The sequence below is a fragment of the Lynx canadensis genome, chromosome B2 (genome assembly GCF_007474595.2).
Source record: "Lynx canadensis isolate LIC74 chromosome B2, mLynCan4.pri.v2, whole genome shotgun sequence".
Taxonomy (NCBI): Eukaryota; Metazoa; Chordata; class Mammalia; order Carnivora; family Felidae; genus Lynx; species Lynx canadensis.
In genome coordinates this window covers 52,055,678-52,073,350 of record NC_044307.1, presented here as the reverse complement: position 1 = coordinate 52,073,350, position 17,673 = coordinate 52,055,678, and the positions used below count along the sequence as shown (strand labels likewise).

Sequence of the window (17,673 nt, the reverse complement as noted above, 5' to 3'; positions counted from 1 at the left end):
GAGCCTGCTTCAGATTCTGTGTTTCCCTCTCTCTCTCTGCCCCTCCCCCACTCACACTCTGTCTCTTTCTCTCTCAAAAAATAAACACTTAAAAAATAAATTAATTAAGTATATTATATGTATTTGAGTATATATAGATATATAAAATATTTATATATGTAATATATATACATGTGTAATATGTATACATATATACATATTTTAAGGTACCAAACACCTCATTTTACATATCCCATCACTATGCGTTGTGAGGCAGATAGACACATTTTAAAATAAAATGTTAATAGCATAAGGTATAAACTTGTTGAAACACTCTGCTGTATACCTGAAATTAATGTAACATTGTGTCAACTATACTCAAATAAAAAATAAAATAAAATAAGATGTTAATATTACTTTACAGACATTCATAGAAATTCTAATTATTTCATTGCTCATTGGCTGTGATAGTGCCTCCTGATTAAGGCACCGCAATTTAAAGAAGCTTTTTAAAGAACATTGAACTGAGACTATAAGATAAATTAATAATGGCACCTTGTAAGGTTCTGGAAAATTTCTCAGGATTTCCACTTTGGGGTTTGCACAAGAGGCAAGGAGGAATACAAAACCAGGAAATGACTTTGAAAGCAAAAATAAATACTTACTAACTTCTCAAGGTTAATTATTATCTTTTTGTAAGGTCATGGGCTTTAACACAAGTAATTAATAGTCTTAATATATATGTTTCTACACTTAAGTTTTAAAAAGCTAAGCATAAAGAAGTTTCACAGCACAGAACAGAACAGCTCCCACCTTGGCAGGGAATTCTCACCTTATTATATGTGTTGCCACTAAACAGGGTGTGAGAATTCCCCTGTTCATCACTCAGTGAGAAGGAGGACAAATGACTGAAGGGTCCTGGGGTAAGACAGTCAGCGTGTGAGAGAGTCTGTGGAGGCAGCAGGGACTTAGCAGAAGGATAGAGTCTAGTCTGATATAAAGGGTGGAGAGAAACAGGCTTGTGAGGAACTGTCACATCCTGGGAACAAGAAAGGTATAAAGAACATGTTAGTGGACAAAAGTCAAGCTCACTTGGAATTAAGTCTAAGTATAATAGACGTTATGTCAGAATCTCTTACTACTGGGAAGCCTGGGTGGCTCAGCCAGTTAAGCGTCCCAACTCTTAATCCTGGCCCAGGTCATGATCTTACAGTTCGTGGGTTCAAGCCCTGAGTCTGGCTCTGTGCTGACAGCAAAGAGTCTCCTTGGGATTCTCTCCCTCTCCCTCTCTCCCTGCCCCTCCCCTGCTCACTCTCTTTCTCTCTCAAAATAAATAAATAAACTTAAAAAAAAATCTCTTACTAGTAAGAAGGAAACCTCTCCTCATAGTTAGACCCTTCTCCAGACACCTGCTTTCATAGTATATGGTTTGTCTCTTTCAATAATTCCTGTCAGTCTCCTCCTCCAGCCTCTTCTGCCAAACTAAACAAGCACCTGTAGTGTCGCCTGAAGGGTGTCAAGGTTGTTATTTTTGAAAGTATCAAGAGGAGAAAAGTTTAAGGAAGGAGAGAGATCCCAGAGGTGATAGGATGAGATTGAAAAAGTCTTCATTGAAGAGGTAGGTAACAGTGGAAGTTATTTTAAGAGGACTTGTGATCTGGTCGGGAAGAAATGGGGGACACAGAGGAGCGCATCGTAGAGGATATCAATGCGCAAGCCGCGGAGCCAAAGTGTTGGTTTAATTCGTGGTACAGTAAGTGGCCAAATTGGGCCGAGGACCGGCAAGGGATCAGGATACGCAAGAATGGAAAGAACCATGAGTTCTATGCCAGGCAGTGTGTTGCTTTGGAGAGAAACTGGAGATTGTGCATACAGATGAGTTCAAGTGTAGAGAGAGGGAATGGGGTCTTACCTTGGGTGAGTCTTTAACCTGGAAAGGAGATGGATGTGAAAGACTTTGAGGAAGTAGGACCAGAGATAAGACCAGGCATTGTGAAAGGGGCAAGGAAGCCATAAGAGTGGGAAGTCTTGAGCCTACAAAGAAAAGCTGCAGAAAGGGCCCAGATATGTATGTATCTGTGAAAGATAGGGCTGCTTTTTTGCAGATAAATAAGCACCTCTTATATTTCTGAAATTGTTCATGTAAGGAAATAAATTGGCAGTGATTGTTCTATAGTAAAAACCCTCAGGACATGAATTTTATAAAATGAAATCTGCTTTACTCACTTTTGTGGCCTCAGAGTCAAGTACAATGCCTAATACAATAGATGCTTAATGCATTAATGGCTGAAATTTCAGAGGAATGTAATGTTTTCTATGAGTTCAATAATGTATTCAGTTATTTCTCTACTCCATGAGCAATGAATGAGTATATTTGGTTTTGTGTGAAATGGAAATTTGGTACAAAATAATACACATTGTTCAAAATTATATTTAGCATGCAAGTAAATTCAACTTTAAAACTGTACACTTAATATTTTGTTATGTAGGTTTAGTTCATTTTTTCCAATAATGTATTTTTAAGGCACTGATTGGCTTTCTAAAATGTACCTTGATGTGTTTGCTGCATCAGTAGATGTATTAGTTCTTTTTTTAAGCATTAAATTCAAAACTGACTTTAAAAAACTCAGAAAATTTAAACAGTTAGAAAATTATAATTCTAGATCTTTTAACTTTGCAGAAATGAGAGGTTATAACCCTCTGAACCTTGAAATGGTGACTAATTAGTATCTTGTTTGTGCTGCAATATTTATTTTACATATCAAGCCAATACAAATATTTTCACTCATAGACCCTACAAGCATACATAATTATAAAAAAAAGATAGCATCCTATTTACGACATTCTACATATTATTTCTCTGTATTTTCCCCCAACTTAACAACAGCTTTGGTATATTTCTATGTCAGTACGTGAAAGCTTTGGATGTCCTACCAAAACACATTACTGAGTTATCTCACGGATGTAATTGTCACTCAGTGAATTCTCGTGGAAGCTCCAGGTATATTACCCAAAATAGCAAATCACTTAACATTGTGATAAATTTACCACCTCTTTGCCAGGTTTTACACTTGTAATTCCTTTCTTTTGTCTAATTCCATTGGCCAATACTGCTAACATTATTAAATAATAGTCATGTTATTGTGCAACTTTAATGGAATGCTTGTAGTATTCCATTAAAGATGGAATTAGAGATGGCTTTTAGATCGAAATGTATTCTAATTTTATTTCTCAATCAACTATTCCATTATTTTATCAACAATTAATTACACTTCTTAATCAGGGTGGGAAGTGATTAATCTGAAAACTGAGTAGCAAACACAAAGACTAGCTGTGTAAAAAAAAAAAAAAAAGAAGGTGACATTATTATTGACAGTTGACAGTGCTTAGGAAAAGGTGATCAGAACAGTCTGGTTTATATTCTGGCCTCAACTTTTCTTGGAGGGTTCAAGATCCATTGTGAGGATGTCAGAAGCCACGTCTGTAGTCATGCAGGGGAAGCAGAGGGTTTCTTATATGGGGGAAATCTGGCAGGGCTAAGGCCTAATCAATCAGGCAGCAAACATTTCCTGTTTCTACGCTCACTATGGCCAACCTCCATCTCTCAGGAGTCGGTCAACTCTGCAATTCTGTGGGGTCAGATGATACCAGCTATTTCAGGCCGCTCTGCCGGGAGAGGACAGCAGAATTGTATCAGCACTTGGACAGGTCATAGAGAGCTAGGAATCTTGGCCAGGCTCACTTGAGCACTGTCTGGTTGATAATACAGTGCAGAGGAGAAGGGATTCTTGGTGGTGACAGCCTCCACATCTATGTCACCTGAGGCACCAATCTGTGCTAGTTGTCTTCTATGCTTTTCTGAAGTTGTTATCCTGCAATTCTCTTTACCATCACCTTGGAAATGTTCTTTGCCTATCTGTTATGTGCCATCTGCTGTTTCCAGTATGCCAGGCCTTTCTTGCTTTCCTCTCATATTCACTGGGCCCTAAAGGAGTTTCGGGGGGGGGGGGGGGAATGGAATATTAGAAGAAAAGTTTTGACCTTTGCATGTTGAAAATTTTGTTCTGCCCTTACATTTAATTTTCTGGATATAGGATTCTAAGTTGCAGAATAATTTCTTTCAGAATTTTGAAAGTATTTTTACAATTTCTGTGTTACTCTACTGCTACTATTTTATAGGTATTGTCCCAAAACATTTTATGTTTATGATTTCTATGGCCTTTCTGATTTCCAGTTTTCTTTTGCCAATTCTTATAAATTTATTTCTCTTGTTTTCCTTATGCATAGGAAACTTTATTGTTCTTAAATTCTATACATTGTATACCTTATTGATTTATTTTTATTCTCTTTTTAATTCATTAACCATGTTTAGAGTTGCACGTTTTCTCCCAAGGACTATTTTAACTGTATTCCATAAGTTCTAATAGACAATAGTTTCCTTACTTTTTTTTTCATTTCTTCCCAGGTAGGAATTTTATTTTGAATTTCCTCTTTAATCAAAATTTTGTTGAAAAACAAATCTTTCACTATACAGATGGCCAGGAAACCCAAATTGTCATAATGTATCTTGAAGTTTGTTGCTTTTTAAAATACTTTGTCATAAGATAACTTTAGAACCTCCGAATGACTCCAAAGATTTTATTGGAGTCTCATCTCATTATTATAAATATACAATATTATGTATTTAATATATATTACATATATAATCTCCATCTCATTATTATAAAGATATACACACACATAGCTTTATCCCTATGTTTCTATTACTATATATAGGAATCTTGACTATATATTAATGTAACATATATAACAGGCTCTCTGTATACATAGTGCATGCGTGTGCACATCTACATCATCCTTGTCATCATAACTATCTGTGGATGTTGATGTAACTTCAACTTCATACCTACAATGTTTTCATATACTCTATTGCTGATTATACATTCACAGTTTTCCCATAGAACTGTAATTTTATTATAAAGAAGTCACTCGTTTTAGGGAGTAAATTTTCTCTGACTTATTTCTCTTTTAGGTCCCCAAAGTGTCACTTTCTTTTTATTTTATATCTAGAACACAAATGCTATATAATGAGACTAGTTTTAAATCTATACTTTGATATAACTGCATCATAAAATTACAATATAGTGTCATTTGCTCACTACTTACTGCTTTAAATATTCAGAGATGTTTTCAAAGCATTTTCAAAGCATTTCTAATGGTATCAAAGGAATGAATTTCAGTGTATCATTCTATAGTTTTCTGTGTATTATTTTACAGTATTTTATGCAGCAGGAAGAACATATATATTTCCAATTAAATTGGGTTTTTAATTTTTCCTTTATGAATATTCCTCAAAAAAAGATGCTTATCACTGACTTCCATAAAACTTTAAACATTGTAATATTAAATACCTCATGTCTTTAAACATTACTGAAATTACACAGCTTCTCCATGTCCTGATGCCTACTCTGTAACTATCTTATGATGCCATCATATAATTATTAGTTAAAACTCAAGACAAAACTATAAATGTAGGAATGGGTATATTATTATTAATAATGAATTAATAATATGGCTATTAACAAAGCTTATACTACATATAGATATTATATCATCTCTGCCATGTCTTGCTCTGTATTCCTATATTAGTGGTATATTCAATTTAGATTATTTTGTGGGAGATTTTTTTTTTATTTTTTTTTCAACGTTTATTTATTTTTGGGACAGAGAGAGACAGAGCATGAACGGGGGAGGGGCAGAGAGAGAGGGAGACACAGAATCGGAAACAGGCTCCAGGCTCTGAGCCATCAGCCCAGAGCCTGACGCGGGGCTCGAACTCACGGACCGCGAGATCGTGACCTGGCTGAAGTCGGACGCTCAACCGACTGCACCACCCAGGCACCCCAATGTGGGAGATTTTTTTAAAGTAAAGTCACTTGTTAATTTTATGAGGATTATTTTACTTAAAAATAGTTAATGTGATAAATCATATGTCCAACTGGGCACATGAACTTCCATCAAGGACAAAAGGCTTAAGCAACAGCCAAGTGAGGGCTCTCTGTTCAATGCACCAAACTGGAGAGCTGACACTTTCCCAGAAATCTCACTTTAAAAATGCATATGTTGTGACTATCTGGCTCTCAGGCTTACAAAGGACACCATCGTAAGCCCATATAAATCAGCAAAGCTTAAAATATTTCCTATAATTCTAAGTCAGGAAGTGGCCAACTCTTTCTGTGAAGGTCCACTTAGTATATGTAGTAGGTTTTACAAACCATATATTCTGTCACAATTACCATGGTAGCATGAAAGCATCCTTGGGTAATACATAATGAGTAGACATAGTTGTATGCCAAGAAAATTTTATTTATAGGAACAGGTGGTAGACCAGATCTGGCCCACAGGTAATAGTTTGTGACCCCTGTTTTAGATTAAAAAAGTCAATAAAATCTTTACCATGTCTGACTCATACCCCACCTCCACCCCAATGAATTATCTTGAGGTTGGTAGATACTACTTTGGAGATCACTATTCTAAATGATTCCTGAAAATGAACATCATCTACCCTGCTTTAGCATTCAATAGATGAATCTTTTAATGTTCTAGTTTTTGAGGGAAGGACAGGAGTCATAAAATTGTCTCATACGTGTTTCTATCAGTGAGATATGTTAACAGTTATTTCTAATAAAATGCTGTAAACTGTTTTTCATTTACTTGAGAATTGTCATTTTCAATATAAAAATAGCACAAATTTTTTCAGAGTAAAATAAGCTTTACTTAGGAGCTTGGTTTTTAAAAAAGGATTAATTATTTTGGTTGATTATATCATATCCTAAAAACCTTAAAGATCACAAGAAGTTATGAAACAATAATACCTTGGTTCATTAGAGAAAAATTTAGCAGACAATATGCAGTGAATACATTAATTTTGCTGTGTCTATTAAAAGAACTGGAGATACTGAAGAATTAAGTATTGACACAGACATCCAAAAATGAATGCTATAGCCATATCGACTGCATTTGCCACTCTAGAAAAAGCCTACTTTCTATTCAGCCATCAAGTCAAACTATTTAACTTCAAAAGCTGTTTTCATTGCAACACCAAAGGGCATTTTTAAGGCACTATGGGCTCTTTTCATTAAAGTCTGCACATCTGAGACTCTTTTGTTCCATCCTGGCATTTGAAAGCTACCCCCTTTTCTGTGGTTCCAAAGTAAAGGGTGAAAATCTACTTTCTCTCTGCTCCTTCTGTCCCCACTTCACACATGCAGCTATTTGTGCCCCTGGAAACTCAGAGCACCACTGGGTGACATTGCTGGAGCCTTTAACCACATCCTCTCTCCCTTCTATCTCTTATTTTTAAATACAGCCCTTGTTTTCAGTTTTCCTTTCCTGCCTGGAGCTTGTAACAATTTAAAAATCAGAATTATAGCATTTCTGCTACAGTTTCAGTTTGAAACAACACCCTCCCCCTTCATAAAGTCAAGAACAGTTACAACGTATTTCGTAACCAGTGACTCCTTCAGCCAAAGGCGTATCAGCATTTTACAGACACTGTCACAGAAACCCCAAATTACCAAGAAGAGACTGTAATTATCTACATTCCCCGAAGATCAAGCCAAGATAAATTAGGTCTCTTAATTTTGAACATATGGCATAACTTCTTGTTTATCAGTCCTAATTCTGAAGAATTCATATGCATTTTAAAAACAGACGTACTTAAAGCCACACTTATCTATTTCAAATCTTCATTTGAACCAAAAAAATGTAAACTTGCGAAGTATGAAAAGACATAGCATATGCTTAGCTTTTTCAAATCCCCTTCACCAAAAAAAGTTTTTAAATGATTAAAATATAATTTTGAAGATAGGCTTTGGATTATTTAGGGCTTAGAGTCTGTGACTGTCTAACAGCAAGATTCACAGAGCAGATGAACTAGATCAGCATGAAGATATTTGATGGCGACGTGTTCAAAGGACAAGGAAGAAAATATTCTGTAATCAATCGCAGTGGGCACTAGAGCGTTAAAATGCTGAGTCTTATGTTTTTCTATACACATAGTTTAATTCTTGTCTTAGGTTGCCCGCCTACATGTATTTGGTGGAGAGGAACAACTTATATTGAAGAAGTCAAAAAGCAACATAGAAGAGAGACTTCTGTGACTTCTCCCAACAGTGGGGAGAAGGAGAACCTATTTGGTGACACTTTAGCAAGGAGTCAGTGCCCTTCTTCCAAAATTATAGTGATCTTAAATGAAACAATAACAATAAATATTTCAAATGTGCACTCCCTTGAAAGTGTCCAGAGCCCTTTTGCAGTGACTATTTCATGGAATCATAAACGGGTATTAATACGCATACCATTACAAATGGAACTTGTAGTCCCATTTTTCTAGGATGAAATTGAACTTCACAGTTTCTAGGCTCACATAGAATCCATGTTCTTTCCAGTGCATTCTATCATAAAGTTTCCTTTGCAGGAAGCAGAAGAGTCAAGGACTGCAGTTACTAGCAGTCAAGATCAGTCCCTTAATGGATCAGAGGACCAGAGGAGCAGCCCACGGCAGGTGCAGCCTGAGTGTGCAGTGGACAGTTATGAGTGAGGAGGTATGGAGGATTGCAGAGAAGGTTAAGAGTGGCCAAAAGAGGCTGAGTTCAGAGTATGTAGAATCCCCTAGAATCTAAGCTTCATGCTGCAGGGATATTATCTGCTCCTTTTCCAGTAGAGTTGCTCCTATCTATTGCAGAGCCTGGCACAAACATTAAAAGGTTGGATGCAATGAGTAGAGAGAAAGGAATGAGTGTGGAGAGAAGCTGCAACACCATTCATCAGGAAACCATAGCACTGCAGGGACTGCATGCTAGGCAATAAGAACAATTTGTTATGATTTTGACCTAAGCAGGAGAGTAGAAGACTTTCCATCTCTCCAAAGGTATGACCTAAGTAACACTTGCTCTTTTTTTCTTTTCCTTTTTCAAATCACCTAAGGATGAGAAATATCATGTAATAGTATTTAAACAGTATTTAATAATAGTATTTATCATATTATAATAATATTTAAGTAATATTTAATACTATTTACTATATTATAATAATATTTAAGGACATAGACACAGAATTTCAGGGTAAGAGGGCACTGTTGAAAGTATTTTGTACAATGCCCACGTTTTGCAGGTATGTAATGAGGCCCAGGATCAGGAATGACTCCATCCAACAGCATGCATTTTTCATACAGACTGGCTGATATTCAAAAATTTCTTTGTACAAATCAAATAGGGAAAAATTCTTAGTTAAGACACAAAAAGAAGACACCTAGTCACTGTCAGTTGAACTGAAATGCCCTTAGTAGGGGTATAATTGAGCTTCATTAGTCATAGTATTCTTGAAGCTGGAAGGGAACCAAGAAATGGTCTGGTCCAGGATTTCTCGATTCCAGCACTACTGACATTTCAGGCAGGAAAATTCTTTGTTGTGGGAGACTGTCCTGTATATTGTAGAATGTTTAATAGCATTTCTGGTCTCTACCCACTAAATGCCAGAGGCATCCCTGGTTGTGACAACCAATAACGTTTAGGGCAATGTCACCCCAGTTGAGAACCACTGGGCTCACCCAATCCCCTTACTTCATGGATGAGTTTCCTGATTCACAAATGCAAAGGGTAGAGCTGGTTAATCACACTTCCACAACTACAAACCAGATTTCAGAACTCTTCCAGCAAAACCAAGCTGTTCTAGTTTTCTTTTGATTCAATTATACATCAGAACGAATAAGGTCATCAGGTCCTGCCTGGATGGGGATTCTAAATTCAGAGGTGAAACTAGCCTGACCCTACAATACCCTGCAAAAGGCCAGTTCTTCTATCAAATGCAATTCGTGAGAACCCAATATTTTCCAGAAATGGATTAGCCAAAGATTGAAAAAAAAAAAAAAAAAAAAAAAAAAAAAAAAAAAAAACCTCTATTTTTCCGAACGCACCAAATGCAATGGATATCCTATACACTTGGTTTTATTTGAACAGGTAAAGTATGTTAAGCCTCTCAGCTCTACTAGATAAAGATAACCAACAATCCAGCTTCTCATGAGTTGTTTATTTTAAGACCAAATGCAATTTTCTATTTTCAAGAAAGAGTAAAGATTAAAAAAAAAAACATATTACATGTCTAAAGGTCCATTAGACAAATTGATATTTGGATGGCCTGGCTACAAGAGATTATATTTCTCTTAGGATGTCCATATTTGGAGATTAGAACATTATTTCAAAAAAGTCAAAAAACCTGTCAGCTCTTTCATCCCTAAGGAATCACCAATTTTGAATTTATAAATTTACTACAGATCTTCCTTTCCATGTAGACTTTGAAATAAAGAAAACTACATTTTTGCATTTGTATAATGTATTCCATTTTCTTTTTCCTATATATTTTTTTGTAAATGACCTGTTTCACCAGCCTGAATTCAATTTTCCATATGCTGGACTTCTCACTCAGGCTGTGTTTGGCTCTTTAATGAAATTCAAAAAGCCATTTTTTTTTACCACTTTTATCTCTGATTCATTCTCTCCAAACATTCTTTTGGTTGCTCTTCTCATTTGGATTTGTTGTTTTCTCTGCCTAAATTACCCACCTTAAATTATTTTATCTTGGATCACAGAAAAGAGAAGGTTTCCAACTCTCTTCACATAACTCATTTTCAGACTTATATATCTTGCTGTGACCTTTACATTTGTCATCAAAGACTGTCTAATCTCACCCACACTTTAAAATAAGCAACAATGTCCCTAGTGCTTTAGAGAGTATAATGTGTTTCAAACACATCAATCTTAGCATTTATATTTAGATAATACATCCAACTTTTACTAGGTCCCCCTCTATGCTTTCTACCTTGATTCTACTTGTCATGGGTCAAAGAAAATTGTTCAAGAGAGAAAAGAAAATCAAAAGGCTCTCACTCTGATTGCATTTCCTAAGGATATTTATTGTTAAATAACAAAATTCAATCAAGAAAATTTTAAAGATTTGGTTGGCTTTATTAAATGATTCATGAACCGGGCAGCACTCCATCTAGCAAGTAGAGGGGAGCTCTAAGGAGTTCTACAAAAGGGAAGCCTTTTATAAGAAGGGTGGGGCAAGAACATTACTAGCAAAAGAAAAGGAATGTTCCTTGGAGGTGGCTTTCAAGGGAAAAGCAAGGTATCCTTATCATGCAGATTACTTCCCCTTTCACTGGTGGGTGGAAATGATTCCAGAGGCACTCATTGACACAGATTGAAAAATTCTTGACTGGCAAGGTAAGACTACATTTTCCAGGGAGGTTGAAACTACAAATCATTTACATGTTAAGCAGGGGTTTGGAAACTCTAAGTGATACCATTTTGGGCCTCGGGTTTTATTTTTGTTTGTAACACTATTAATAACTACCCTCCAAACCATTTTAAGGCAGTTGTAGAACCGAAAGTTTGTAAGGAGAGAAGAAGGGGAGTATTGTAGACAGTGTCCTGGTTGAGGAGCACTAGTTTTACCAGACTGTCTTGAATGCCAGAAGACAAAACCATGCCAAAGGCCTGTGATTGTTACCATCTAGAGTTCTACCTACAGGCTGACCTTGACTCAAAGCTCAGGGAGTTTACTTCTGTAAAGTAAAGCATAAGAATGTATCTTTTTCCTTGCCAGTAAATACAATTTCCTAATCTCTAACTAACGTTTACTCTGGATATTACTTAAAATATTTTTACACAGCTACCTTCTCTCTTTTGACATTCATCAGAGAAAAATAACACAGAATATTTAATTCGCACAAGACCTTATCTTAAAACTGGAACATGATTTACATGAGAGTTTCTAAATAAGGCAGTGCCGTTCCTCTTAAATAAAGATAGATGGGGACATAGTGAATTAACAAAACATTAAAGACCACATTTGCATAAAGCTTTCAGATTGTCTTTGTTTCCCTGGTAGATTAGGGTATGGTCAGATACCCCATATCTACCAATATTTGTTAAGCAACTATTGCCTCAGAGTTTAATTATTAGAATTCAGTTGCTTAACTAATTATTAGAATTATTAGAATAATTCTATCTATTATGATCAAAGTGGCAATGGGTCCTCTTTGTGTGTTTGCTTGTTTTAAAGCAAGTAAGAATCTCTTCTAGACTTTAACCCTACAGAAGGCAAAGGAAGGGGGACAGGAAAATAAGTTTCTCTTAGCTTGTAGACAACTGCAACAGAAAATTGCAACCCTGATTCCAGTCTCCCAACTTCAATAATTACACAAGTTCAAGAGAAAGCTTAAACCAAAAAAAAAAAAAAAGGGAGAGATGAAATTTTTAATTTGAAGAGGTGATCCTATTTGATTACATTCCAGAGAAAAAGCAAATTGTCTCTCTTTTTTAAAAGAAAAGAAAAACAGTTTATTATATTGATAAACTATCTATTACATGCAGTATACTACCTATTTATGATAAATTGTCTATTACCTATTACATATACAGGAAGGAAGGACGGAAGGAAGGAAGGGAGGGAGGGAGGGAGGGAGGGAGGGAGGAAATAAGAAAGAAAGGGAGGGAGGAAGACAAAACAAAGAAGAAAAAACTCACAAAGATTTCATTACTTGAATAAACTTACTAAAATGTGGAGAAACCAAATCTCTGGTCTTAACCCTTCCAAAAGAAATGTAACACAAGGAATTTCAATTCTCCCTCCCTTAAAACAATTCAGAAAACCACTTAATCACTTCTAGACCTAAATAGGTTAAACATTTTAAATTCAAAAATATTTCTAATTAAAGGTTAGCAATGATAAAAGATGTTTTTATGACAAAAAAAGCACGCCATCTTGATTGAGAAACAGTTATTGAAAAAGCAGCAATTTATGACAAAGCCAGAAGTCATTTGGAATAAAAGGCGGTATTGTCAGTTTCACCTAGGACAACGGTGAGTACTTGCTCTGTAATATTAACATGTGCATGACACAAGGAAGTGAAAGGGAAGGTCACAGTAGAAATCCAACTTTATGAATAATTAGATAGAAATGTGAAAGTCACCCACATAATCATCAAAGCTGAATGTCAAACAGAGAGTTTGGTAGGGAAGTCAGATGTCTAAGAAAAATCAGAAGAAAAGAAAGACTGAAAATACTGCAAAAAAGAAAATTCCTTATAATTATTCCTTTATGTTCTCTGTGAAGTGGTGTGGAGGAAATTCACTAAATGGTCATTTTCACACAAAACATGTTCTTTTGCTTATTGAAGCAAATTAGAAGGAAAATAAAAATGAAGAGGCACACGTCTGGGAAGTGTTCTTTCTCATTAAAAAGAAAATTTCCAGGAAAATCAGATGAGTTAACAATATTTCCTCCTTAATTCTGTTCAAAGCTTTCTTTTATATAATTCTCTAAGGTTTAAGAAGAAAATGACATATTTAACATTATGGATTCAGTTACTAATTTATATAGAATGCAAGAGAATATTCCATATAACATTCTATACAAGTGAGGTTAGCAATTGCTCTTTATACTAAATTGAGGATCTTAAGTGAAGAAATCACCTTTATCTAATTAGATACACTAAATGACCAGAAAACAATCAATGTATTTTGCCAACTCACAAATAGTCAGACAAACTAAAACTCATTGGTCTCCTTAGTATCTTAATTCTCATCAGTGAATTGATTTTCTAAGCCTCAGTGTCTTCTGGATGCCCATTTGTCCAATCAATTCTGTTAATTACTTTCCAACTCTGACCTTGATCATCCATAGAGTATGCTTCAAAGTACATCACCATAGTTTTAAATACAAACGTGGAGTGTGAGATATTTTGCAATAAGTCAAAAGGACCACAGATTGATACAATAATGGATTTAAAGGTAATTTCAAAAAAGCATAAGCTTCATTCTGAAGAGTCTTTGTTACAAAACCCATCTAATACAGAATGATGCTTCCTGGCCTATGCCATTTTGATGTAAAAGCTGTTGATTAATAAGTCTCAATTATTTGATTATGCATTTGGTTTCAAACTTTGCTTTTAGTACTCAGAGGCTGTCTCCAGGCACATTTTCAGTTCATTATCAGTTCAAAAGGCTGCCTGCTTGTACCTTCTTAAGCTACAGTAAATACATTTCCGTCTGGTCTCATCATCTTTAGTGTCTGACATTTTGTAACAGAGAGTTTTGAAATCATATTTTATGGCAGTGAAGCTGTTAGGGGAAATTTATTGACTTAACAATCCCATCCAGCATCTCCTGTCATGTGGAACTGTCCCCAGTACAAGGCAGATTAGTGAATGTGAGCTGCTTCAATTTGGCCCAACTGTCTGGCTAAAGAATTTTCCATTACATGGGTGGGTGAGATCAACTGAGTTTAGAACCATTCAATTTATTCTGTGGCAGTAGTAAAGGAGAACACAATAGTGACTGGTGAACTTGAGTGCACCGTCTTCTATTCAACTTCTAATGAAGTGGCAATGCTGAGATTATAAATTGCTCTTACTCAATTGATAGTTTAAGTAGATCTAAGCATCTGCGCTTGCAATGTGCCTTTGCTATCTTTCTCCATCGTAGATTCTGGACACACCAAGATGGTAGTTAGAACTCAATATAAAGAGACCAGTTGATAGTACATGTAGTTGCCCAGTATGCAAGGACCCCGAGTTTCTATTATTTTCCCTCTCATACAAGGTTAATGAGTAAGACCAGGCAATGTTTGGAATTCACTTTTAAGTAGTATGCCATACTTCTTTCAATTCTGACAGCCTGCAGATCCCTTTTTATGTTCCACAAAGAAGTTGGGATATAAACAAGAATAAATCGATTGAAAAAATATATATAAATACGATTATGTCTATGGCACCTCCATATTTGCAAAAGAATTCAAATTTTCCACAAATTATCTGGAAATCCATAGGCTTATGTTGTACATAAACAGAGCTTTAAACTTGCTGTATAGTTAGGAAAAGCAATGAAAAGAAATGGCAACTCCTTTTAGTGACAATTTCTTAAACTTGAAAATAGAATTTATCATTTCTGAAGACAGCAAATTGTGATAAATAGATAACCTGATATTCTACAATGAGTTTTGTTTAAAGTAAAATGCATAAATTTGAAATTATACTAAATAAAAGGACAAAATCATTATTTTACAGCATTAGATGGTATTTTGAAGAATGTAAGTTACATGGATAATATGTGAAGTTTATTTTAACTGTTGGCATTTTTGTCATTTGACTACATTATTTTTTATACTTTTTATAATGATCCCATACTGTCTAAAATGTCACATTAAGCCTCTAACATATTTGTGTCATGCAAGCAATAGATATTTAACAAGTGTTTTTGTTAATGATGAATTTTCATTTCTGTTACATGTAGAATTAGTGATAACAATCCTATTTATATCAATAAGATTTCTCTAACTTAAATTGACTACTATATTTTATTCTATATAATGAAAATAACTGCCTTTAATTATCATATTCAATGATATTAGTGCCTTCTAAAATGTTTAATTATCAAATCATATCAGTCTTTACAAAATACATGTAAATAAACAGGAAATATCACCTCCATTTTATAAGCAAAAAGTATAACAATTTATGGTGAATTTTTATAAGGCTACTCAGGGACCTCTGACACAATCAGTGTTAATCTTAGATTTTAAGAAACCCAGATTTTTTAATTTGAAAGATCTTTAAAAAGTACCTGATCTGAATGCCTCATGTTATACACGAAGAAACTGACGGCTAGAGAGATGTTATAGAGCTCGTATGTGGAAGATAAGATATTCCTTATGATTCACAAATATTTCAAGAATATTCTTAATTATCATTTCCAAAGTGAAATTTAAAAGGAGTATATCACCTTATATTCCTTCATAAGTATATTTCATTACACATTACCAAGGGTAGTGTTTTTACATTCCTTGGTTGTATTGGGAAAGGTTTCTAGATTGCTTCCACTGCTTATCCATAGAAGGGTATTTGAGATATAAAATATACAACCCATGCCTATTTGTTGCATTTTAATAGGATAAATAAAGATGCAGAGTTCCTCTCTGAAATAATTTATGGACTTTTATACTACATAAATGTGTATTTTCATATGTTTCCCTAATAGCTTACAAAGTACCATCAAAAATCTTCCATTATACCTCCTCCAACGTATAAGATATATAAGAGGAAGACAATATACCTTTTTTACATATAAACCAAATGACCAAAAAAGCCTTAAAATATATTAAACTCCTATCCCCTATTACTGCTCAATCTAGGGGTTCGTATCATCTCTACTGTGTTACTATGCATCTGTACAATAGATCCTTTGCTAAATATCAAATATTGCAGCTCTTAAAAAAAGATGCAGGAATTTAAAAATAAGAATGCAACACCTATATGACCCACCAACCAGTGACTTCATGATGCCTTTTTTTTATGGAGAGTGGTTCCCAAAACAATGCCAGCAGTAGGTAGAAAAAACTTTTTTTTTTAATTTGAAGTACTTCAAGATATCATCCTAGGAATATATGAATTTCTTTTTATTATGCAAAAATTAGAACTTTTCTTATTACTAAGGATATTCCAATCAAATGAACATTTTCTTGCACATACTATACTCAAGAGGCATCTCCATTACTTATACAGTTATTTGTCAAAATATCAAAGACTTTGTCTTATGTATGCTCACCTGCTCAGAAAAGAAGTCGCTATCATCTTCTAGGTATTTACTGAAAGGGTTGGGTTCATAAATTTCCTCCTCTTTTTTCAGTAATATTTTGGATTTTACAGGTACTGGGCGAATCACTCCAGGCTTAGTCTTCATGAATGTCAAATAACATTTTTAAAAAATAAAGAAATAAATACCATTAAAATGAGTGAATATGTATATCATTAAGTTATTCAAATGTTCTCACAAAAAAATGATAATTTTTAAATTTTAAAATGATTTTACCGATACATAGATCAGCTTAGAAATCAAATGATTTTAACTAAAATAACTTTAAAGTTAACCATTACATCAATGAACTCATAAAGATCTATTATCATGACATTCAAAATGCAAAAACCTTCCTCATTTATCTAGCCAAATGTGTTCCGATATCCTCACCAGTTCATTCAGCCAATAAATACTTCATCTGACAAATATTTATGAAGAATGTCCTTAGCACCAGGCAGCATTCTCATTCTGGTAAGGAGAGATGAATTTGGCACAGTCTCAAAGCCTTTAACAATTTATTTTTCTGGAAACTACCCCCCATGCCCCAACATCCACAGAGCTGGGTCCCTGGAAACTATGTTCATTTTATGTATAATGAAACCAGGGATGGCCTTCTGACCTAAAAGGCTAGGGAGGTGAAACCAGATTTTCTCTTCCAAGAATGTGGAAAAGGAATAGACCATTCTGAAATTTCTTGGGAAGGTTGAAATTATAATATGTCAATTTGGGAACTATAAGAAAGACTTAATCTGCCATAAAAAGCATATCAGATGAGATCAAGAAAGAGAGCAAAGTGCATGGAGCCTAGAGAGAAGAGACACTAGGGGGCTTTCCAGAACTGAATTCTAAAACATTCCTGGGGCCCAGCTGAATTTCTTGTCCTGAGGCTCCCTGAGACTTTCCTTTTTTTAACACAAGATTTTCTACTTTTTAAAACTCAAATTTACTTCTGTAACTTGCAACCAAAAGAGTTTTAGCTAGACTAGTCATTCAAGAT

The 17,673-nt window shown here is 34.8% G+C and overlaps 1 protein-coding gene across 6 annotated transcripts in view; it reads right to left on the bottom strand.

The window, feature by feature from the left end:
* LOC115514070 (muscular LMNA interacting protein) overlaps positions 1–17,673 on the bottom strand; it is a 250,047-nt gene that overhangs the window by 33,503 nt on the left and 198,871 nt on the right. For 5 of the 6 annotated variants that reach the window (XM_032593184.1, XM_032593186.1, XM_032593188.1 and 2 more), the window contains 2 exons: positions 16,647–16,775; positions 812–1,018 (listed from right to left, as the gene is read on the bottom strand). In XM_032593184.1, coding sequence (XP_032449075.1) covers positions 812–1,018; positions 16,647–16,775 — 336 coding nt within the window. The remainder of the gene's footprint in view (positions 1–811; positions 1,019–16,646; positions 16,776–17,673) is intronic. The other variant, XM_032593187.1, reaches the window with a different exon arrangement.